Consider the following 18,931-nt stretch of genomic DNA (forward strand, 5'->3'; position numbering starts at 1 on the left):
CACACACAACAGAGCCCTCTCGACGTGTCCGGGGCCGGCTGTCCAATAGGAGAGCTGGACTTCCTGACAAACAACCTTGACAGCCAATCGAATAAGGGATCTCAAAGGCCTGGGTGGGACTAAGTGCTGCCACAGAGCCCGCCCTGGTGGGAGGGCATTCTCTCGGGATAGCCAGTGAGAAAGAGGAGATTTTTTACTGATAGTTGTGTCAGCCAATGGAACAGGGTGGGAGTGCGCCTGGTGTGCCTGCTGTCCGCCGGACCTCCTGTCCCGGCGCGTCGTGCCGCCAGCTCCTGGGGTTCGCAAAGGATCCCGCCGCCCCTACCGCCTCGGGCTCCTTACAGAAAAGCCCTACTCCTGCTCGCCATGCGAGCCCACAGCGTTCAGACCGCCGGCGGGGGCCGCCAGACAGGACTCCAGCGCCAAGGAGGAAACTCCTCTGGCTGAGGGGCTCTGCGGACGGGCAGGTGACCCCTGCAGAGCGGCGGGGAAAGCTGCGTGTCCTGCTCCTCCGCCTAGGCACACGCACGCTTGTGGCACCACCGCCGCAGACGCCAACCTGTGGCACAGAAGGAAGCCGGGGGAGGTTTTACGTTTGTTTATTCAGCGGGCGGTGAGACCGCTTTCGCTTGTCTGCCGGTTCGTTTTGCCGTGACGTCAGAGCGGGCGGGGCCGACGTCGGCGCGTGCGGGGGGGCGGGGGGCGCGCGCGTGTGTGCGTGCGTGCGCGAGAGTGGCGCGAGCGGGGCCCGGCGCGCGCGTGCGCCGGCGCGGGGCGGCCCGAGGGGCCGAGCGGGCGGTGAGGAGCCGTCGGCGAGACCCGACCGGCCTGGCCTGGCCCGGCCCGGCCCGGCGGGGCCACTCCAACCCTCCCGAGGGGAAGGGCGGGCGCCTCGGCCCAGCAGCGAGCCCCGAAGGGCTGGGTGGGGGTTAGGCGGGGGCGTCTCCTCAGCGCGGTGGGCCGCGGGGGTCGCTGGGCCTTGGTCGTGGGAAGCGGCTCCCGTCTGGGTGGCTGTTGTTGTTGTTTTGGTGGTGGTGGTTGTGAGCGCGTAGGGTGGGGAGGGGCGGGGTGGAAAGGTGCGAGGCAGGCCGTGGGGCTGGTCCCGCCTGCCCTACCCTCGCGCCCACGGGCTTTGAGCTGCCTCTGGTTGCTAATGGAGACTTCCCTTTGTCGGAGAGCAGGGTGACCTGTGAGGAATCGCCTTCCCCGCAGTCTGGACTTGGGTTTCGCGTGGCCTAGCAAGAAGTGGTTTATTTTCCCGAGCTGTTGGCATCTTTCTGCCAGGATTCAGTCGTTCCCAAAGGAGTGGAGGAATGCAGCTGATAAGTGCTTAAACACCCTGCGCTCCTATAGGCAGTACCTGACGCTGGTTTCATCTTCTTCCCTTTGGCACTTCGGGGGTGGGCCTCTCTTGTTACCTGGTCTGGGTACTTTTTTTAGTGGCACTGTAGACCAAAGGAGATGGAAGAAAAGGAGCGATGTGATGAATTCCAGGTGATACCTTGACACTGAGGAGAATCGTATATTTTGACATTTTAATTTTTTTTTCTGTGGAGGGGAGGGAAATACTACATTTGATGGGGTATGGGAGGAGGGAGGTTGCAGACCTTCATGTGGTTTTTAAAACTAGCTGTCAGAGGCAATTACTGAATAAACTGAAGCACAAGAGGAGGATTTGTAAGCTGGAAGCAGCGCTAGCCCACAAAAGAAAGGGGCAGTGACCGTTTAGGCAGAAACTTCAGCCTCCTTCATTTTTCACCACCTACTCCCCATCCGCCCGTCGAGAAAATGAGTTGTGTGCCATGGAAAGGTGACAAGACCAAATCGGAATCACCAGAGCCATCCCAGCTACCACCACAGCACATTTACCATGAGAAGCAACGTAGGGAGCTGTGTGCCCTCCATGCCCTCAACAATGTCTTCCAGGACAGCAACGCCTTCACTAGGGAAACCCTGCAGGAGATTTTCCAGAGGTAGGATGCTCTTTGTTCTGGCATTAGCTTCCCATTGTCCTCTGCTGATTGGAGGAATTTTTGGGTGTTATCTGGGGGGAAATAGAAAGAAAAGGAAGGATTCTGTGCCACTGCTTTGAACAGAATGTATCTTGTTTTTTTAACCCTGGCCTTTTTTTTTTCCCTCCATGCAGAAATTCTGTCTCATTTTACTTGTTTCTTAACCTGTTCTGGCTGCCAGCTTTCAGTCCAAGGGTTTTATTGCAGATGCTGTCATGTGGCTGGAGTGCTGTCTTACTTTCTGCTCACCTTAATGCCTCTTCTACCTGTCTTCCATATTTTTACCCCTGCCCTGTGTAGATAAATTACCTAGATGTCAATAATGGATTTGGGGATTGCCTTGGGAGAATGAAGATGGCAGGAATGACTTACTAACTTAGTACTGCAACACTTGTAAGCTTTTTAAAAATTAGGAGTTTTGCCAAATGAGTGATTCTTTATTCAAGAGGTTCAGTGAAGTTCTTCAAATATTATGAGCTTTTTTTTTTTTCCATACAGCAAGACTCTGTACTCTCTCAAACTGGATTTAATTTCAGTAGCTGGATGCCTGTTTCCTGTGGCATTGCTAAATGTTTCCCAGGAGCTTCAGATAATTAATGAAGTGGGTTTGAGTTTTACAGGGATGAATATAAATTACCAATGTGGCCTGTGCAATAGCTCATTAACTCTGGTTAAATAAACACTGAGCAAAATAAACAGTGTTTATTTATGGTGTTTTGATGCTTTATGAAAATTCTCCTGTGTGAGCTTTTATGAGTTCTGGTGACCCACCACTGATGAACCTAAGTGATGATAAAGGAAATAATGGAAAAGGGCTCTCCTCTGATATTCAACCTGCAGATGTTGTAAACATCGCATAAGTTATGGTTGAAATCTTGTTACCAGCAGCATCTTGTGTTTGTGACAAGCAGGAGATCCCACATCATGGCAGCACGTGATGTGGGATGAGGCAGTCGTGGTACCCTGTGCTGATGAGCAGGGAGCTGTGGGCCTGTTGCTGCTCTCCTGAAAACTGACAAATTTATGAAACTGGTGCTTGACTCATCAAACTCATGCTTGTCTTTGGCAAAAGAATGTGGTGAAGGACAATAACAAGTATCAGATTGAAATGCTATTTATTATAGCGTTGCAGATAAAACTCCTGCTGGTGGAGTGGATCTAGTCTGTGGCAGGCTCAAGGCGCTCTTTGTCCAGTGTAAACACTGTGCTGTGGTTTTGTTCCAGTGCATCAATTGTCAGAATCTTAACCACAGCTGGATTGCTCTTGGCCTGAAGCAAACAAATGCAGTTCATGTGGTAGAAGGAGTGTGATGATCTAATTAGTTGGCTTTGATTGCGTTTGGTGAGACAGAATTAGTGTGTAGCATGAAACCTCTCAGAAAAAGACTGGGTATTAATTTTGTTGGACCTCTTTCCCTAGAAGGGAGAGTTTGTCTTTTCTTCCAACCTGGAGTTGTTCCATCCTAATATTCAGATCAAGATACACAGATTGATTCAGCCCCATGGTAGTATGGAAATACACATGGATATTGCTCTTGGAAATGGATGAGCTATAAGTCATACATAAGAATTTCCACTGCCTTTCTATTTCTGTTGGGTGACTACCTGTGTGTAGCTCTTTGACTTGCCTTTAAGTGTGAATTTAGTTGCCCTTTTTATGTCACTTGTCTTTTCCTGTGTCTACTCACATCCTATGTGTTGTTAAAGACAGATGAATATTTTTAATAACTGCAAAAATGCTGAGGTCTTATTTTTAAACCTGGTGTTGACAAGGTAACAAAATCACAAATAAACTTAAGCTCTCTAGCTTTTACCACATTCCTTGGAGAATGATTGAATCTGATTGCTTAATCATTAGCTTCCCTTTGGCTGCATCCTATTGTATAAGGCCAGAGTAGTCTGATGATTATCATCTCAAGCATATGCCAAAACTTGGTCTGGGCACCCCTCTGATTGTGTAGTCTTTCCCTCTTCTTTCGCCTAAAACAAGAAACACCTTTTTGATGTTTGTCTGGCTTTTGTTGCAGGAAGTATGATTGCATGTTCCAAGTGTTGCATGGAGATAGAAACAAAATCTCTTTGCTTCACTGGAGTCTGCATATTGAGACCTGATTATGAAAGACAACTGCATGCAGGAATCTTGGAGCCCCTTGTGTTAGGACAACATGTTGGTGAAAGTTTCTGATAGAAAGATCAGGAGGATTATTTACCTGGATTTCTGTCCAGCTTTGTCAGTCTTCCTCAGCTCAGTCTCTAGATAAAAAGTACTGAAACAACAATTTAATTCCTTGCCTAGTCAGAATCCTTCAGCTGATGATTGTGGACCCTGCTTCGGTATGGGTCAAGATGTTGACGTGGTTCTTGGGGCAAGTTTGCTCACAGATGCCAGTTTTTTGTTGCTCATGCTGGTCACCTCATCGCATTTCTGGGCATCTGGAAGTTATGTGAAGGAACAAAGATAAATGTGTTCTTTCAGCTCTTGAATTAACTTGTCTGGAAAATGGTGCCATGAGAGGATGCTTCTGCAGCCCAGAGGGCTCTCTGAATTGTAAGGTTTTCCCTGCTCGCTGGTGTTAGGAGAGTTGGTAGGTTGAAGCAGTGGTCTTGAGGAATTAGGCATAGCCAAGTGATCTTGCTTAATGGAGATGCTGGAAGAGCTGTGACAAGCTGCAGGTTCTGTCTCTGTTATTAGTAAAATACACCCCCATGGTGGGTATTAACAGCTTTGCCTCTTAACATGGTATTGTAGACTCCTCTCCCTTCTGTAGTGAACACACTTCCCAGACTGTTCTGCTGCAGACTGCTCCACTGCAGAAAAACTCACAGCTGAAGACAAAGGCTACCTGTCTGTAGCCTCTCCAGCCTTGGTTGCTCTGAAACTCCCTACTCAGTCCACTGCTTTCTTGTCAAATGCCATATGCTGTCAGGGTGTCACTGAAAACTGGGAAATAAACTCTCCACAGCTGGTTAAGTAAGAAAGCTGAGATTACTTTATTCAGCGTGCTGGGTGCCTGGGCATCGCTCCACCTAACATGTGCAACCAGCAGTTTACTATTCATACAACTAGACCAGGTTATATGCATGAAACCAGTATATATTCACTGCATTTCTATTACAAATATTTCCTGAATACATGCATATATGTTAACTGTTTCCATGGATTTATTTGGGTATCAGTAGGGATCTTTTGAGGGTCTTTGGTGGCCATTTGGGAACATCCTATTCCCCTAATTTTCCACTTATGGTTCTGGATCCTCTAATGAATCTTTTCACCTTGAGATGATCTCAAGTATGTTGTCAGCTCACCATGCACTTCTCTTTATCATTCTTTGCCCTGGCACTCTTATCTTTGTTCTCAAAACTAAGACATCTGCTAGTACATCCTAATGGCTGATACAGGTAAATAAGACAGCACTAACTGATACAAGACTATTAGTCACAGATGTAGGGAGTTAACACAAAGCCACATTAATCTCTGGCATTTGTACAAGGCACTGTATGGTACAAAACTAAGCATTAATCACAGATATAGGGATCAAACACTATTGTGCTAAAGTTAAAAAGAATTTTCCACATCTTCCGCCACTGCTGCACAGATGCCTTTTTAAAGAAATACAATTTGCTGTTTAAGAAGGGCGGGAATGCAGAAGGGCTGAGGGATTTCCAGTGATGAAATATGCCTGCAGAATATTCAGTGTGGTAAAGGCTGAGCAAAAAACTTGCAGGAGCACTAGAAGTTTTAGGGATGGAGTTGACAGGAGGAGGAGGCAGGTAAAATACAGATGTTTGGATGATATGAAATCTGAACTTTGCACTAGCAGAATTAATGGAGTCCTTATCATGGACTCATGAACAACTCATCACAACAGAACTCATCTGAGGCTTGACTTTCTTTGGATTGGCATTACGTGACTTTGTTGTTCTCTACTCCCAGTTACCCCAGGCTTGCTTTTCCTGCAGTCATCTTCATAATAGTACATCCTGTTGTTTTCCCTCCTTACAAAATTTCTTAGGCGGAGAGGGGAAACATAAAACTATAAAAGCGGCTAACAGGCTTTTTTGCCGCACATCTCCATGTTATGTCTCACATCCATTATGTGAACTTGTGCAAAGGCTGTTAGATATTTTTGGCATGTAACCTCATAGCAGCCCACAGCTTCCTCACAAGAGGAGGTGGAGGGGCAGGCATTGATCTCTCCTCTCTGGTGACCAGTAACAGGACCTGAAGGGATGGTATGAGGCACTGTCAGAGGAGGTTTCGTTTGGATATTAGGAAAAGGTTCTTCACCCAGAGGGTAGTTGGGCACTGGAACAAGATCCCCAGGGAAGTGGTCAAAGCACCAAGCCTGAGAGGGTTCAAGAGGAGTTTGGACAATGCTGTCAAGCACATGGTGTGATCCTTGGCACTGTCCTGTCTGGGACCAGGAGTTGGACTCCATGTGGATCCCTTCCATCTCAGGATATTCTGTGATTATATGAATGTGATGGACCATGGTTCTGCATTTTTAGATGCTGTAGTAATGCAAGTGATGTCTAAGCAAACTTACAGGTCAAAGCTGAAGAGATTTGCTTGCATCGGGATTATCTGGTTAGTTACCTACAGCAACAGATATTTTTTTGTCATCTAGCAACAGCTTCGGAAAATTCCCACCCCCGAGTATCTTCACAGCTTTGTGTCTGAATACTTCTTTCATTTACCAGTGGAGGAGGAAGAAGAACAACCTTTCCTGCAGCCAAGCCTCTTTTTCTCATCCAGTCTTCAAGACTGGTGTTGACTGTTGGACTCTTGAAATTGTAATAACCGCTGTCCTAAATAGCAAACAGGCATTTACTCCAACTGTAAATTGAGGAAAAATCATAATTGAAGCATCCTTCAGAAGTACCAGTTCAAGGGGTCAGCTTTGTGATTTCTTTTGCATCAAAGGCAGGATTTTTGGAGGCCTTGTACATCAAAGTTATTCTTAATGCATTACTTAGTTCCCTCAGCCCATTTGATGAGGAATAAGGGGGGATGCAGTAGTTTGTGTTTAAACACAAAACCCCTGGAAATGGACTTGAAGTTATATAGCAGGTTGTGGAATACAGGTTCAGCAAACATATGCTAGAGCAGTTTCCTCTTCTGTTTTCAGGCTGTCTCCCAACACCATGGTGACCCCCCACAAGAAGAGCATGCTGGGGAATGGGAACTATGATGTGAACGTGATTATGGCAGCACTTCAGACCAAAGGCTATGAGGCAGTTTGGTGGGATAAACGCAGGTACCGAGAAGTTGTGTAATTCTAGAGGTGGCTGCTGTTTGTGAAAATGAGAAAGAGATTGAAGTGAAAGCACCAGAACATAATCTGGTTGATGTTCTGCACTCTTTCAGGGATGTTAATGCCATTGCCCTGTCTAATGTGATGGGCTTTATCATGAATCTGCCCTCCAGCCTTTGCTGGGGCCCCTTGAAGCTCCCCCTCAAGCGACAGCACTGGATCTGTGTCCGGGAGGTGGGAGGCACCTACTACAACCTCGACTCCAAGCTCAAGGTGCCCGAGTGGATTGGAGGTGAAAGTGAGCTCAGGTAGGATTTCCTCTAATCCTTCCCTGTTGGAGGTAAGAAGTCTGCTCTTAAACAGTTGGTGATTGAAACATGTATGGCTGATCTTCAATAGTAAAAATTTGAGAGTAATAAGGTTCTTCTGCCTCCACTTGGATTTATGCCCCATTTGTGCAAAGCTAGGGAAATGCTTTTGGCATTTTTGCTGTTAGCTCAGGAGAGCTTGACTTGGCCTCTTAGGTGTCTGGCTCTGTCTGTGGTGAAGGTAAAGGCCATCTCTGGTATTACTGGTTGACACCTGCAACACGATATGCTGTGCTCCCTCCTCGAACATGACAGTATCAGCATTCTTTGCCTCTTTAGTAACAATCTTTATGTCTCCAACAAAAGGCTTTCCAGACTAAAAGTGCAGCCTTATCCCTGACAGCAGTAAGAGCTGTTTGTTAGGAATCACTTTTCCTATGTAAGCATATGCCCTTCTGGCTTGGCTCCCCTTCCCTCTTCAGTCTTAACACAAGAAGGTCATTGTAAATACTTTGTAAAGTTTCACCTGCTCTTGATTGCTGTTTAGCTTCCATTCCATTGTGCCATAAATCCTGCTAGCAGCTTTGCTTCTTTGATTAGTCTTGTTCTGAGATAGAGATTGCATGTGTGCAGTGTTTGCAGAGCCAGCCATGGCATTGAAGTTTAGGTAAATTTCTGGGGTAAAGTAACTCTCTTGTGAAACTACTGTGCAGAGGTTCTGGTGGATTTTACCCTAGGTGTATCAGTCTTCAGCAATAAATAAAGGCTTTTTCTACTGGGAGTTTTGGAAATCTGGACCAAAAAATATTGGAGAAAATGTTGATTTTTCATATTTATTGGAAGTAATCCAAGTTTAGTATTAGAAAAAGCTTACATGCAGAAAAGGGCTAAAAAAACATGTCAAATGACCAACTGGTACACTGCTGCTAAGGACATCTATATGATGGGGTGTTCCTTTTTTACAATAATTTTTTTTTCCCCAGATTTTTTGGAATTATTTGAAGTTAAGGTGGGATTCTTGATCTTGGGAATATTAAGAAACTAAATTTGTGTTTAATTCTGTTTTTCTTGCCTTGGAAAGAAAGAAAGTGGCATCTGTATAGAGTCATCTCTGCTGAGGTTAAGATAATATTTAATTGTTGTTGTAGATGAAGTTCTACATTCAGTAGCACTTGTTTCTATTTCTCTTTATGATAGGAAATTTTTGAAACACCAGCTGAGAGGAAAGAACTGTGAACTCCTATTGGTGGTGCCAGAGGAAGTGGAAGCACATCAGACCTGGAGAGCCGACGTGTGACCTGGGCCAACTCTGTCCTCCCACTACAGTTCTTCCCCTTTACCAAACTCCTGATGTCCTAAAACCTGGATAATGGGTGCCCCGACTCTTTTCGTCTGGAATTTCCTTTGTTAAGCTCTTCTCTTCCTTCCTTGGTGCAATAGGGCAATGGCGCAGGACATTGGGGGTGGTGGGTGGGGAAGAACTGAGGGCAGAGCAGAGGAAACTGGAAGCCAGTCACTTTAATTGCAAGGTGGATGAGCTGCAGTGCCCTTTGGCCAGCTGGAAGGCATCACGCTCTTGAAAAACTGGGCTGGGGAGCAAGAGTGCCTGAAAACCCTGGGCCTCCATTTCCCCATGTGGTTCAAGGCTGTGTGTGGTGGGATGCTGCTCCCTCCAGGGCTTGTCAGGAAGGAGCAGGGACTGAGCACGCTGGCGCCTCTTTACAGTTGTCTCCCTCCAAAACAAGTTGTTGTGAAGACATTTGCAATTCCTAAGGGTCTCTCAGGACACTCAAACCACTAGGAATGGTACGGTGCTCAGCACGACCCTCTGCTTCTTAGGGCTGGTTTGTGCCAGGAATTAGGAAACAATAATAAAACCAGAGTCATCCAAGAAATTCTTTGGGTAGCTAGAGAATTCTTCCCCAGGGTCTCCAAGGATTTATGTATGTGGTGAGTGGTTGTTTGGCAGTGTGTGTCTGGCTAAGGTGACATGGAAACAGCAAGCACAGGATGACTGAGGAGTATCAAGTTTCTGGACTGGAGAGAGGCCACAGTCTGCTTGGGTTTCTTCGTGTTATGGTGGGCTTTTTTTTTTTACTATTTTTTAACAGTTATTTTGGTTTTCTGCATGGTCACCCAGTAGTTTAGGGGCTCCTTGGAGAGAGGAATAAAGCTGAAGAGATTTTCAAAGAAATTAATTCCCTTTTATTTTCCTCTCTCCAGAAGTTCATCCCACAATCACGGATGTAATGTGAAAAGAAAGACGTCAAGTTGTAAAATAAAAATGGGCTGAGGAAGGGAAGCCTTTATAGCAGTCAGTTTTGCCCTTTTATTGCTACTATCTACTGGTGTGGGAGCTGCAGAGGGTCCACCAGAACTTTGAGGCATTGGAGACACCCCAGCTTGGTAGTTGAACCAACCTCTCTTTTAACATTGGCCAACATTCCATTAATGAGTGAATTGCTTTTTTCTGCCTTCCATGGGGAAGAGAGACTAAGACACAGAGACACTAAGAGGAATCTCCACCGGCTGTTTCCCGGTCACCCAGGAGAGCTGTAGCTCAGCCATGCCTTCCATGGCAGGAGGAAGAAATGCTGAATCTGGAACTGACTTCATTGTGTTTAGCACTTCCTGGCTGAGCTGCTGTTTGCTTCCATCTTTACATGTCTTGGTTGAATAGCAACCTCTGGGACCTGATGGAGCTCAAAGGGTCCTGTTCCATCATGCAGGAAACTCTCATTGCTGATGTTTGAGCTGGTGAAAGGAGGGATTGTAATGACCTTTTCTCAGTTATTTTTCTCTCTTCAGAGCTCTGCAAACACATGAGCAGGTGCTTGAACCTCAGAGACCACCAAAGTGGCACCATCCCAACAGAGAACAGAGGCCACATGACGACAGGACGATGGTGTTTGCTGACCCCTGGACATCTGGCAAGCACTTTTGCAGTCCTTTGAGCACAGCCTCCCACAGTCAAGGGCAAATGGCTCTTATGTTTTAAAAAGTCCTATTTCGTAACACATTCCAATGACCGATACCAGCTGGCAGAGTTTTTAAACACTTTCCAGGCAGGATGTTCAGCCTGCAGGCATTCTGCTCCTGACTTGAAGCCATTTCTTCAAGAGGGGAAAATGTAAATCTCAACAGCAACATTTTTATGCTGATTGAAGTTGCACTTTGGAGAAAAACCCTGTTTGCATGGAAACTGCAAGCCAATGGATCAGTGCACAATATGCAAAGATGTTTTAAAATACTTTGGGGCTGCATTCCTCTCCTTGTATGTCAGCTGCTTTCCCAGGGGAGAAACTGTGTGATCCAGCTGCTCAGGTAAAGGGAAAGTGTATGATCACATCCCTGTGGGAGGTGAGGCTGCTGAGCCCGGGGGTGGGTGAGCTGGTCCAGTCCCACTGCTCGGGAGCAGGGAAGCCCCTCTTTGTTTTCTTGCTTGTCTGGTTTTGTTAGAGCCTCGTCTTGGGTTTGTTTACAGAGATGTATTTTGTTTAACCAAATATTAAAAATGGAAAAAAAAAGTTTCCATATAAATGTCCTATCACTTCTGTATGTTCAATTGAATTGTTCTGTAACAAAGTATGTAAAGGATAAATACATTTTTTTTTCTTTGGTTATAAAACCACCATGTTTCTGTGCATTAGGAACCTTGAACAGTTCAAGGGCACTGGTGCTGAGGTAGGATCACCTCCTGGAGAATTCCCTTAAGCCATATAAGGCTTCCCCACCCCTCTGAAGGTGACAGGGCCATGTCGATCCCTTCTACACTGCCAGGCTGTGCATGAAATGGAGAGATCCCTACCCAGAAATCCCCCGGCAGCTCTGAAAGAACTGAGCCTCCCTCAAAGACATCTATTAAAACCACACTGCTCAGGTTGGATTTATTTAATATTCCATACAAAAAAATACGCAGCTGATGTCTGTTCTACTTTATGAGGCAGAGAATCTGCATGGATGTGATCGTCTCAAACCTGGCCTGCTGCTCCCTCAGTTCTCTCTCACGCACAGCTGCAGTGAAAGTGTTTCTGCAGATGCATCTTCCCAAAGAGTATTTTCCATGGGGTATTGATTGCCACCGGCACCCCTCCTTCCTCTGCTGGGAAAGTCACACTTCCTGCCACCACTGTCCTTCAGCTCCAGGAAAGCATTTGTTGTGTCTGCCTGCTGCTTTTGAAAGCCTGACCTGTGCCCCAGGGTGTTTTGTGGGGGCAAGAAGCTGGCAGAGGAGCTCCCCCGGTCCAAGTCTGTAACTGGTTATGGCATAGTGATTGAATAAAAGGAAATACTCATGATTTCTAAAGGAGAGGGGGATGCAGACAGGAGCCATCATCAGGTCCATAGGGGGGCTTCCCTCCCTCGTTATGAACAGGTCAATGTCCCAAAGGGGAACCAAAAATAAAAAGAAAAAATGCCCTGGCCCAACAAATCAACAGTTCAATATATCATAATCGCAAGGTCTTTCCACTTGATATGAATCCAACTCAGCTTCTGCAAATTAGATTTTTCCAGACAGAGGAGGCAGGGCCCCTGGCATTCCTCCTGAGAGCCCTGTGTTGGGTCCGAGGAGGATCTGGAAAGAAAATGATTGATTGAGGGGTTTCAAGGACACAAGATGTCTTGCCATGCTGTGCCCATTCCCACAGGTGTTGGTGGCACTTTGCAGCACCAGTCCCATGCGTGCTGCAACAGCCACGGTCAGAGCCCGACTACAGCCCCTATTTCAGCCCCTCACAGCATATTTTGGCTGGTAAAAGCCAGGTTATGCTTGCCAGGCATTGCCACCAGCCTGACACTGGCAATCAGCAGGATTGTCCAATTAGGACATCCAGCCAGAGGATCTGGTGGCATGAGTGAAGCCACAGCGTACAACAGAGTGCACCCTTCTGCCCAGGCTCCCCCAGCAGCTGCTCACAGTGGGAGGTGCAGGCACTCCCAGACAACTCTGCAGGGCCGGGAGAAACAGCTGGGCCTTCCTGTCTCACCTGTCGCTGCTGCAGCTGCTGCTGTTGCTCCATCTGCAGTTTTTCGGTTTCAAAGACGACAGGAAGAACCAGAATCATGAAGGAGGTGGTCCCAATCCACAGAGCTGCCCTAGAGAATCTATCAAAGATAAAGAACCCTAGGAATCAGTTCTTATTGGCACAACCCCGCGTTTCCCTTCCGTGCCTCAACCATAAGCCTGCCTCCATATTCAACCCCGAGTTCCGGGGTGTCCCCTTATCCCCGCCCTTCCCAAGCCGCCCATAAACAAAAACCGTGGCTCTGCCACTCCCCGCAGGCCCCGGACTCCGCTACCAGCGGCCGAAGCCACCGCGAAAGCCGGTGGAGCCGCCCCGCGCCCCCGCTCTGCCCGCCGGGCCCGCTGCGAGGGGCTCCGGCCCGGCCCGCCGCCTCCTCACCTGTACATCTTCTGCGCTACCGTCAGCGACAGGTCGAACGTAGCCCCGGCCGCCGATCGGACGCTCTCGGGGAACATCTCCGTGAGTCCCCACAGCCGCTCCGCCAGCGTCTCGTCCAGCTGCGGGCGGCACCACCATGTCAGGCCCCGCCGCACGGCCCTGCGCGCCCCACGGGGTCACCGCGCCCGCCTGGCCTTCCCCACCGCCTGCCCCGATACCTCCTCGTCGTCGTCCTCCTCCTCCTCGAGCTCGTCCTCCAGCTCCTCGGCCTTGCCCGCGCCGCCCTTGGGCAGCAGCTCCTCCGGGGACAGGGACGCCGCGGCCGCCATCGCCACCAGACAGGACGGAAGGAGCTGGGGCCAGAGCGCCGCCGGAAGCGCGGCGGCCCTCCCGCCACCCAGCTCGGACGAGGCAGCGGCCCCTGGCGGCCCGGAGGAGCACTGGCTGCCCCCGCTCCGGCCCCCACAGCACAGCGCGACGCGTTACAAACACCCTCAGAAGCGGGTTTTAATTGCAAGGTTTTATATAAAATATGCAAAACTCTCTAGAACGAGCAACTGCAGCATCCTGCTCGCCCAAGGCAGACGGTGAGGCTTGTACAAGCACCCGCGGGCTCCCCAGGGGGAACGGGCAGAGGTCTCCCCGCTTCGGTAAGCGGAGAAGGCGAGCAGGAGCCCTCATGGAGACGGGATCTTCCCCACCGCCTGCTGTCCGGCTGCCTTAGAGAAGAGGGTACCTATGCTGGGCTGCAGTGAGGAAACGTAGCAAGGTAAAGTGCTCTGAGGAAAATCGTGTTAATTAATAGCGCTGTGGTGACAAACCAGCCATTAGCAGTACCCACGGCACCACACAACGCTGGAGGCATCTCGGCACTCGTGGTCCCGTGAAACAAAGTACCTCCACACAGTACCAACATGGCTGGGAGGCCCAAGCCAGCCCCAGCATCCTGTGGGCCAAGACCCAGAACCAGCCTGGCCATCTCTTGTTCACTTCTTCCTCCGGCTGTGCTGCTTCAGCTCCTCCAGCTCCTTCTCCATGAGGTGGGACTCGGCAGTGGTCTCAGAAAGCTGGAACGCACAGCAAACAACAACAGGAGGGAGTTTAAAGCTCGTGAGGCTTTTCCAACTTCACAGCACAACCGAGATTTACAGCCACAAGGCAGGTCCTGCGGGAGGCAATTTGTTCCTGTTGAGCAAGGGGGAAGCTGCCATGTCACGTTTCACTGAGATAACCTGGAAAACCTGGAGAGCAGCTAGCGCTTCTGCTAAGTGTTCCAGCCACAAAAAACATTTTCCAGTTTTAAAACACGTGAAGAGTAAGGAAAGAAAATATTTGTTTAGAGTGACATAAAGGCTAAATCACTTATTAACTGAGAATAGATGTGTGTTCTATTTCACTGAATGTCTCTCCAGATTTTAAGCATGAAAGCTGTGATTTCTGGATAAGGTTGAATTTCAGTTTATTTACTGGAAATTCTTTCATCCACAGTTTTACACATGGGATAGATGTCTCACCCCTCATGACAGCAGATGGAAGCTTTAATCTTCTGTGACCAGAAACAGTGGCTGTAACTCAGTTTCTTAGTTGGGGCAGAGGACAGCCTTTTTCAGGGGACCCAGAACCCTTTGCTCGGACATCCCCTCTGCTATGGGCAGACAGGGGTTGGACAAAGGCTCACCATGTCCAGCAGAATGTCCACTTTGAGCCGAAGTAGGTTGTTTTCTTCCTCTAGCTGCTGGTTTCGTTTGCGCAAGCGCTGCAGTTCCCTGCGATCCCCCACGAAGCCTCCTGATTCTTGGAGGAAATAAGGAGGTCAAAATACAGATTGTCAGCCAACTGTGGCTACTTCAGACCAGAGCAAGCTGAGCTGTACTGTACCTGAAACCCAGTGGCCATTTTCGAACTTGAGACTCTGGCCAGCAAGGTTCATTGTGGGGGTGCCGTATTCCAGGCCCAGCTCAACCTCACGGGTGGATCTATCCAGCTGCAGAGAGAAGATCACACTCAGCGTTTCACAGAATTCCAGAGCCACCCCCTGCTCTCCCATTTCTTAGTGGCTGGCATTCTAGTGGAAGATGCTGGTCCAAATGGCCCTGGAGCCTGGAACTCTACTTTGGTCATGTTCTGCTGCAGTAGAGGACTGGTTCCTCTCACTGCCATCCCTGCACTTTCTCCCACCTCCACACTCATCTCCCTGCACTTGGAGACCACTGGTGAGAAGTTTTCAGTGACACAGTTCTGGACTGCAGGTGGGGTGATGATGATTCTTCCCTGAGCTATTCCATTTCTAGTTTCCTGTATAGTCACAGTAATCAGGAATGGTGCTGCACTGCAGGAAGAAAGCAGCACAGTTGGAATAATAGAATATACTGAGTTGGAAAGAACCCACAAGGATCATTTAATCCAATTCCTCGCCCTGCACAGAACCGTCCCCAAGAGCCGCACCATGTGTCTGAGAGTATTGTTCAAACACTTCCTGAACTGTCAGGCTTGGTGCTGTGACCACTGCCCTGGGAAGTCTGTTCCAGAGTCCAATCACCCTCTGGGTGAAGAACTTTTTCCTGCCCCAGCAGCAGCTGGGAGCCCTTGTAAGGATTATGGCACTCACAGCAGGAGCCACCCACCCCTGCCACCAATGCAGTGCTCCTGCAGCAACCTGCAGGTGCTGGGACTCACCAGGTGCAGGTTGGACAGCGAGGCCCATTTCCTGGGGGGGGTCTTCTTCGGGCTGAAGGAGTTCCCAAAGAGAGGCATCGCACGCTGCTGGCCAGGCCTATGGCGGGCTCCTGAAGGAGCAAGAGAGACACAACGGGTCTGAGGCTGTGGGCCAAGAGCAGTGATAGTCTCCCCAGGTAGACTGTCCCGAGGCAGAGCCCCTCATTCTCTCCAGTGACGTCCTCCCCAGGCAGAGCCCCCCAGCTCTCAGGCCAAGATAGAGATTTTGGGCGAAGGGCGGTCCTGGCCGCCTCCCCATCACTGCCACCAGGCAGCACCAACCCTCCACGGGCACGTCCCTCGCACCTCCGCCGCCATGTGACCGAGCCGGGCGGGGGACAGAGGACTGATGGTTCGAGGTGTCACCCCCTCCCCCGGCCCTCCCCGCCCCCGGCCGGTACCCCCAGCGCCGCGCGGCCCGGCACCTCGGGGGGGCACGGGCCGTAGCCGTACCACCCTACGGGCAGGCCGAGGAGCTGGAAGGGGAGACCCGCGGGGCGCTATTCCCTGCACGGGCCACCACCGGGATGCTCCTTTGTTCTGTCTTCCCTCTCGGCATCTCACTGGTAAGAGCGGAGCCGATGAAGAATGCTCCCAGCCCCCATCCCCCCCGCGCCGCAGTGGTAGGGTCAGCCCCGCGGTGCGGGGGCGGTTGGGCCGGGCTGTTCCATCGAGCTTGGCCTTAATTCCGGGGGGGGGCCGCACCTCTCCGTCGGGCCGCGCCCGCTCCCGGCGCTCGCCGTCCGCCGCCGGTGGGATCCGCCGCGTGTCCCGGGAGCGGTTTGCGGCCGCCGCGTTGCCGTGGCGATGGGAGCCGCGGCTCCGCTCCGCCTCCTGTGGTGGAGGTAGACGGGGGCGGAGTGCCGGGCAATAGGCTTGGGGGTCCGGCTCTGCTCACGGGCTGTGTCAAACTAGTGGCGGGCTGACGGCGCTTTCCTTAACACCTTCCCTAAAATGCTCGAATCGCCTGGAAGAGCTGTTAACGATGTTTTTTTGGTGGGGACTGTTTGTTTATTTTTTCAGATAAATAACTAAACGCCATTAGGCAGAGAACCCTTCCTTGCTTGGGAACGTTGGAGAAGAAGTGGAGGAGGTCTGGCCTCCTGGACTGCACGAGTTCAGGGGATGATGGGTGAGGAGCTGGAGAGAGCAGAATCGTACAGAATCACAAAATCAGTTCGGTTGGAAAAGATCTCTGAGATCATCAAGTCCTGTCTTTGGCCAAACACTACCATGTGAACATGACCGTGACACTAAGTGCAATGTCCAGTCTTTCTCAAACACCTCGAGGGACAGTGACTCCACAGCAGCAGCTCCTCACATACCTTCCTTTGAAGTGGTCCCAGCATCCTGATTTTCTGTGCACATTGCAAAGTCCTCCCTTTCAGCAAATGATGGAATAAATTTAGATTCCTTGTGTTACTTGCTGGCTTGTATTCCATGGAGGTGGCAGTGGCAGTTGGTTTGGATATTTTGAATGAATGGCATGGGTATGTAACACATATCACCAGCACTTGTTATGTTACAGAGGCAAAATGCCACTCCTAAAGTATAAATTAATTCTACAATATGTTAGAATAGCAATCTAAAGTTACTTGCTTCATTGTTAAAAAAGCTTATGTTGAGGACGTCCTGGGGCTTTCCTGAAAAATTTTGGATTAATGAGGTACTAAGATTCTGACTTTAGTTAAAAGGGAACAATAAAGACAAGGAGGAAAAAAAAAAAAAAAAAAACAGACGGGGCAGGCAGATAAAAGGAGAAGAAAAGAAGAGAATCACCAACATTTTGATTTGGTTTGTACATGTATTAGTCCTCCAGGGAAAAAAAAAATAATTATCTAACAGACTTTCACTTCCAGAGTGCTTAACTGGCACCCTGCCTTAAGTGAACCAGAAAATTGCTCACTTGAAATGGGAATTGGAAAAATAGCACACTTAAATCCAGTGACTTGAGACAAGAAAAATCTCTGGTGCTGCTGTATCTTTTGGTAGTCCAGTTAACCAATATGTAGTTCTTGCAGAACACATGCTATAAAATAGTTGCTTTCAGACACAGTATACCAGAGTCTGTGCACTGGAAAGCAGTGATTTTTGCAACAAGAGAAGTGATTATAATGGGCGGGGGGGGAAGTCAACACCCTTAAAAATAGAATAAAAACTTGCTGTTCAGAGCAAGGTCCTTGTGAAGTTGTGGCTTCTATCACCATTTAATACCCATATGTGTGTGCATATATTGGGTAAGAAAGGTGAAAGGAAGGTCCAGATAAAAGAGGGCAAGAACTTTGGAAGAAAAGCTGAGAGCATGTAGAATCACAATTTTGAAATGAGAAAATAAAGGCAACTCACCTGGGTGCTGATAAGAGCCAAAGACCATACAGGATAGTGAAGGACTGAGCTCACTATGGCTGGGGTGGTTTTTTTCAGTAATCTTCACCTTCCTAGAAGAAACCTGTATGTTTCAGCACAGTTGCTGCTTGACTTCTCCTTGTGCTGAGCAGGATAAGTATTGTAGAAATACACTGTCATTATTGTAAAACTAAACTGTCTCATGCATCTGGGGTCTCAGAGTGATTCTCTTAGTGCCTCTTTCTGTGGAGCAGAGACTTGGAAAAAGCCGGGCAGCTCATCCCCACTGCCTTGGCATGTGAGATAAATGCTTCCTTCTGTGCCTGGTTGCTGCGCCCATGGTGAATAATACCTGTGTAAATGGTCTCATAGTTGGTAGGGCTTGTCAACAAGAGTTCAGAAATCTTCCCCTGGAGACTAAGAGAAGGAGGTTCAGTGTCTTGATTTCTGCTGTGATTTGCTTCAGCAATCTTCTGCATGGTTTCATTTCTTGCCAGACTCCATTTTTTTGAAAAATGCTATGGAATTTCCTCACTGCACCAACTTCCCAGGATATTTTGGCAGCAGCTTTTCATCATTGTTTCTCCACCTACATCAGGTAGATACCAAGACAAGAACTGACTGTTGCTGTTTCTAGCATTGTCTCTCAGTATATTGCAAATACATACATACATATATTTATATATAGTTTGACATACGATTTTCAGCTATGTTAAGAGCATTATGGTGTAGTAATTTGCATCCTTCTGTTCCTGTCATTCTGCGGGGAAAAGAACACCTAGCACACACTCTTTCTCCCAGGACAATAACTACAGAGATCACTTAGGAACCGCAAAAGCCCGTTAAATGGTGAAGAACCTGTATGTTGCAGTCATTGTGTAAGGAAGCTG

At 48.7% G+C, this 18,931-nt stretch overlaps 3 protein-coding genes and 1 long non-coding RNA gene across 5 annotated transcripts; 2 read left to right on the forward strand and 2 right to left on the reverse strand.

Moving 5' to 3' along the window:
• The first annotated feature begins 561 nt into the window (after nt 1-561).
• Nucleotides 562-11,090, forward strand: JOSD1 (Josephin domain containing 1). Of its 2 annotated transcripts, none has more exons than XM_053943656.1 (5): nt 562-639; nt 1,182-1,973; nt 7,142-7,270; nt 7,381-7,575; nt 8,773-11,090. In XM_053943656.1, exons 2-5 carry the CDS (start codon nt 1,789-1,791, stop codon nt 8,870-8,872), a joined length of 609 nt encoding a protein of 202 aa, XP_053799631.1. In that variant the 5' UTR covers nt 562-639; nt 1,182-1,788; the 3' UTR covers nt 8,873-11,090. The 2 variants fall into 2 exon arrangements, with proteins under 2 accessions (XP_053799631.1, XP_053799632.1); XM_053943657.1 differs by lacking the exon at nt 562-639 and adding an exon at nt 780-798.
• A 342-nt stretch (nt 11,091-11,432) lies between these two features.
• Nucleotides 11,433-13,329, reverse strand: TOMM22 (translocase of outer mitochondrial membrane 22). The gene is made up of 4 exons (XM_053943658.1): nt 13,199-13,329; nt 12,981-13,099; nt 12,564-12,681; nt 11,433-12,151 (listed from the first exon to the last, which is right to left on the reverse strand). The coding sequence occupies exons 1-4, from the start codon at nt 13,307-13,309 to the stop codon at nt 12,077-12,079; spliced, it is 423 nt and encodes a 140-aa protein (XP_053799633.1). The 5' UTR covers nt 13,310-13,329; the 3' UTR covers nt 11,433-12,076.
• Nucleotides 13,330-13,459: 130 nt separating this feature from the next.
• On the reverse strand, nt 13,460-16,353 carry CBY1 (chibby family member 1, beta catenin antagonist). Its single transcript, XM_053943659.1, has 5 exons — nt 16,149-16,353; nt 15,657-15,766; nt 14,859-14,964; nt 14,659-14,774; nt 13,460-14,047 (listed from the first exon to the last, which is right to left on the reverse strand). Exons 2-5 carry the CDS (start codon nt 15,732-15,734, stop codon nt 13,967-13,969), a joined length of 381 nt encoding a protein of 126 aa, XP_053799634.1. The 5' UTR covers nt 15,735-15,766; nt 16,149-16,353; the 3' UTR covers nt 13,460-13,966.
• On the forward strand, nt 16,174-17,117 carry LOC128788551 (uncharacterized). Its single transcript, XR_008431121.1, has 2 exons — nt 16,174-16,261; nt 16,719-17,117. It is a non-coding gene; the product is annotated as an uncharacterized LOC128788551 (long non-coding RNA).
• The last annotated feature ends 1,814 nt before the right edge of the window (nt 17,118-18,931 follow it).

Source organism: Vidua chalybeata, chromosome 5 (genome assembly GCF_026979565.1).
Source record: "Vidua chalybeata isolate OUT-0048 chromosome 5, bVidCha1 merged haplotype, whole genome shotgun sequence".
Lineage (NCBI taxonomy): Eukaryota > Metazoa > Chordata > Aves > Passeriformes > Viduidae > Vidua > Vidua chalybeata.

Coding starts and splice junctions, on each gene's coding strand:
- CBY1 (XM_053943659.1), bottom strand. CDS start 15,734: ATGCCTCTCTTTGGGAACTCCTTCAGCCCGAAGAAGACCCCCCCCAGG. Junction 14,965..15,656: donor CGCTGTCCAACCTGCACCTG/GTGAGTCCCAGC, acceptor TTCTCTCTGCAG/CTGGATAGATCCACCCGTGA. Junction 14,048..14,658: donor TGGACATTCTGCTGGACATG/GTGAGCCTTTGT, acceptor TGTGCGTTCCAG/CTTTCTGAGACCACTGCCGA.
- TOMM22 (XM_053943658.1), bottom strand. CDS start 13,309: ATGGCGGCCGCGGCGTCCCTGTCCCCGGAGGAGCTGCTGCCCAAGGGC. Junction 13,100..13,198: donor AGGAGGACGACGACGAGGAG/GTATCGGGGCAG, acceptor TGCCGCCCGCAG/CTGGACGAGACGCTGGCGGA. Junction 12,682..12,980: donor GTAGCGCAGAAGATGTACAG/GTGAGGAGGCGG, acceptor TATCTTTGATAG/ATTCTCTAGGGCAGCTCTGT.
- JOSD1 (XM_053943656.1), top strand. CDS start 1,789: ATGAGTTGTGTGCCATGGAAAGGTGACAAGACCAAATCGGAATCACCA. Junction 1,974..7,141: donor CTGCAGGAGATTTTCCAGAG/GTAGGATGCTCT, acceptor TTCTGTTTTCAG/GCTGTCTCCCAACACCATGG. Junction 7,576..8,772: donor GGAGGTGAAAGTGAGCTCAG/GTAGGATTTCCT, acceptor TCTTTATGATAG/GAAATTTTTGAAACACCAGC.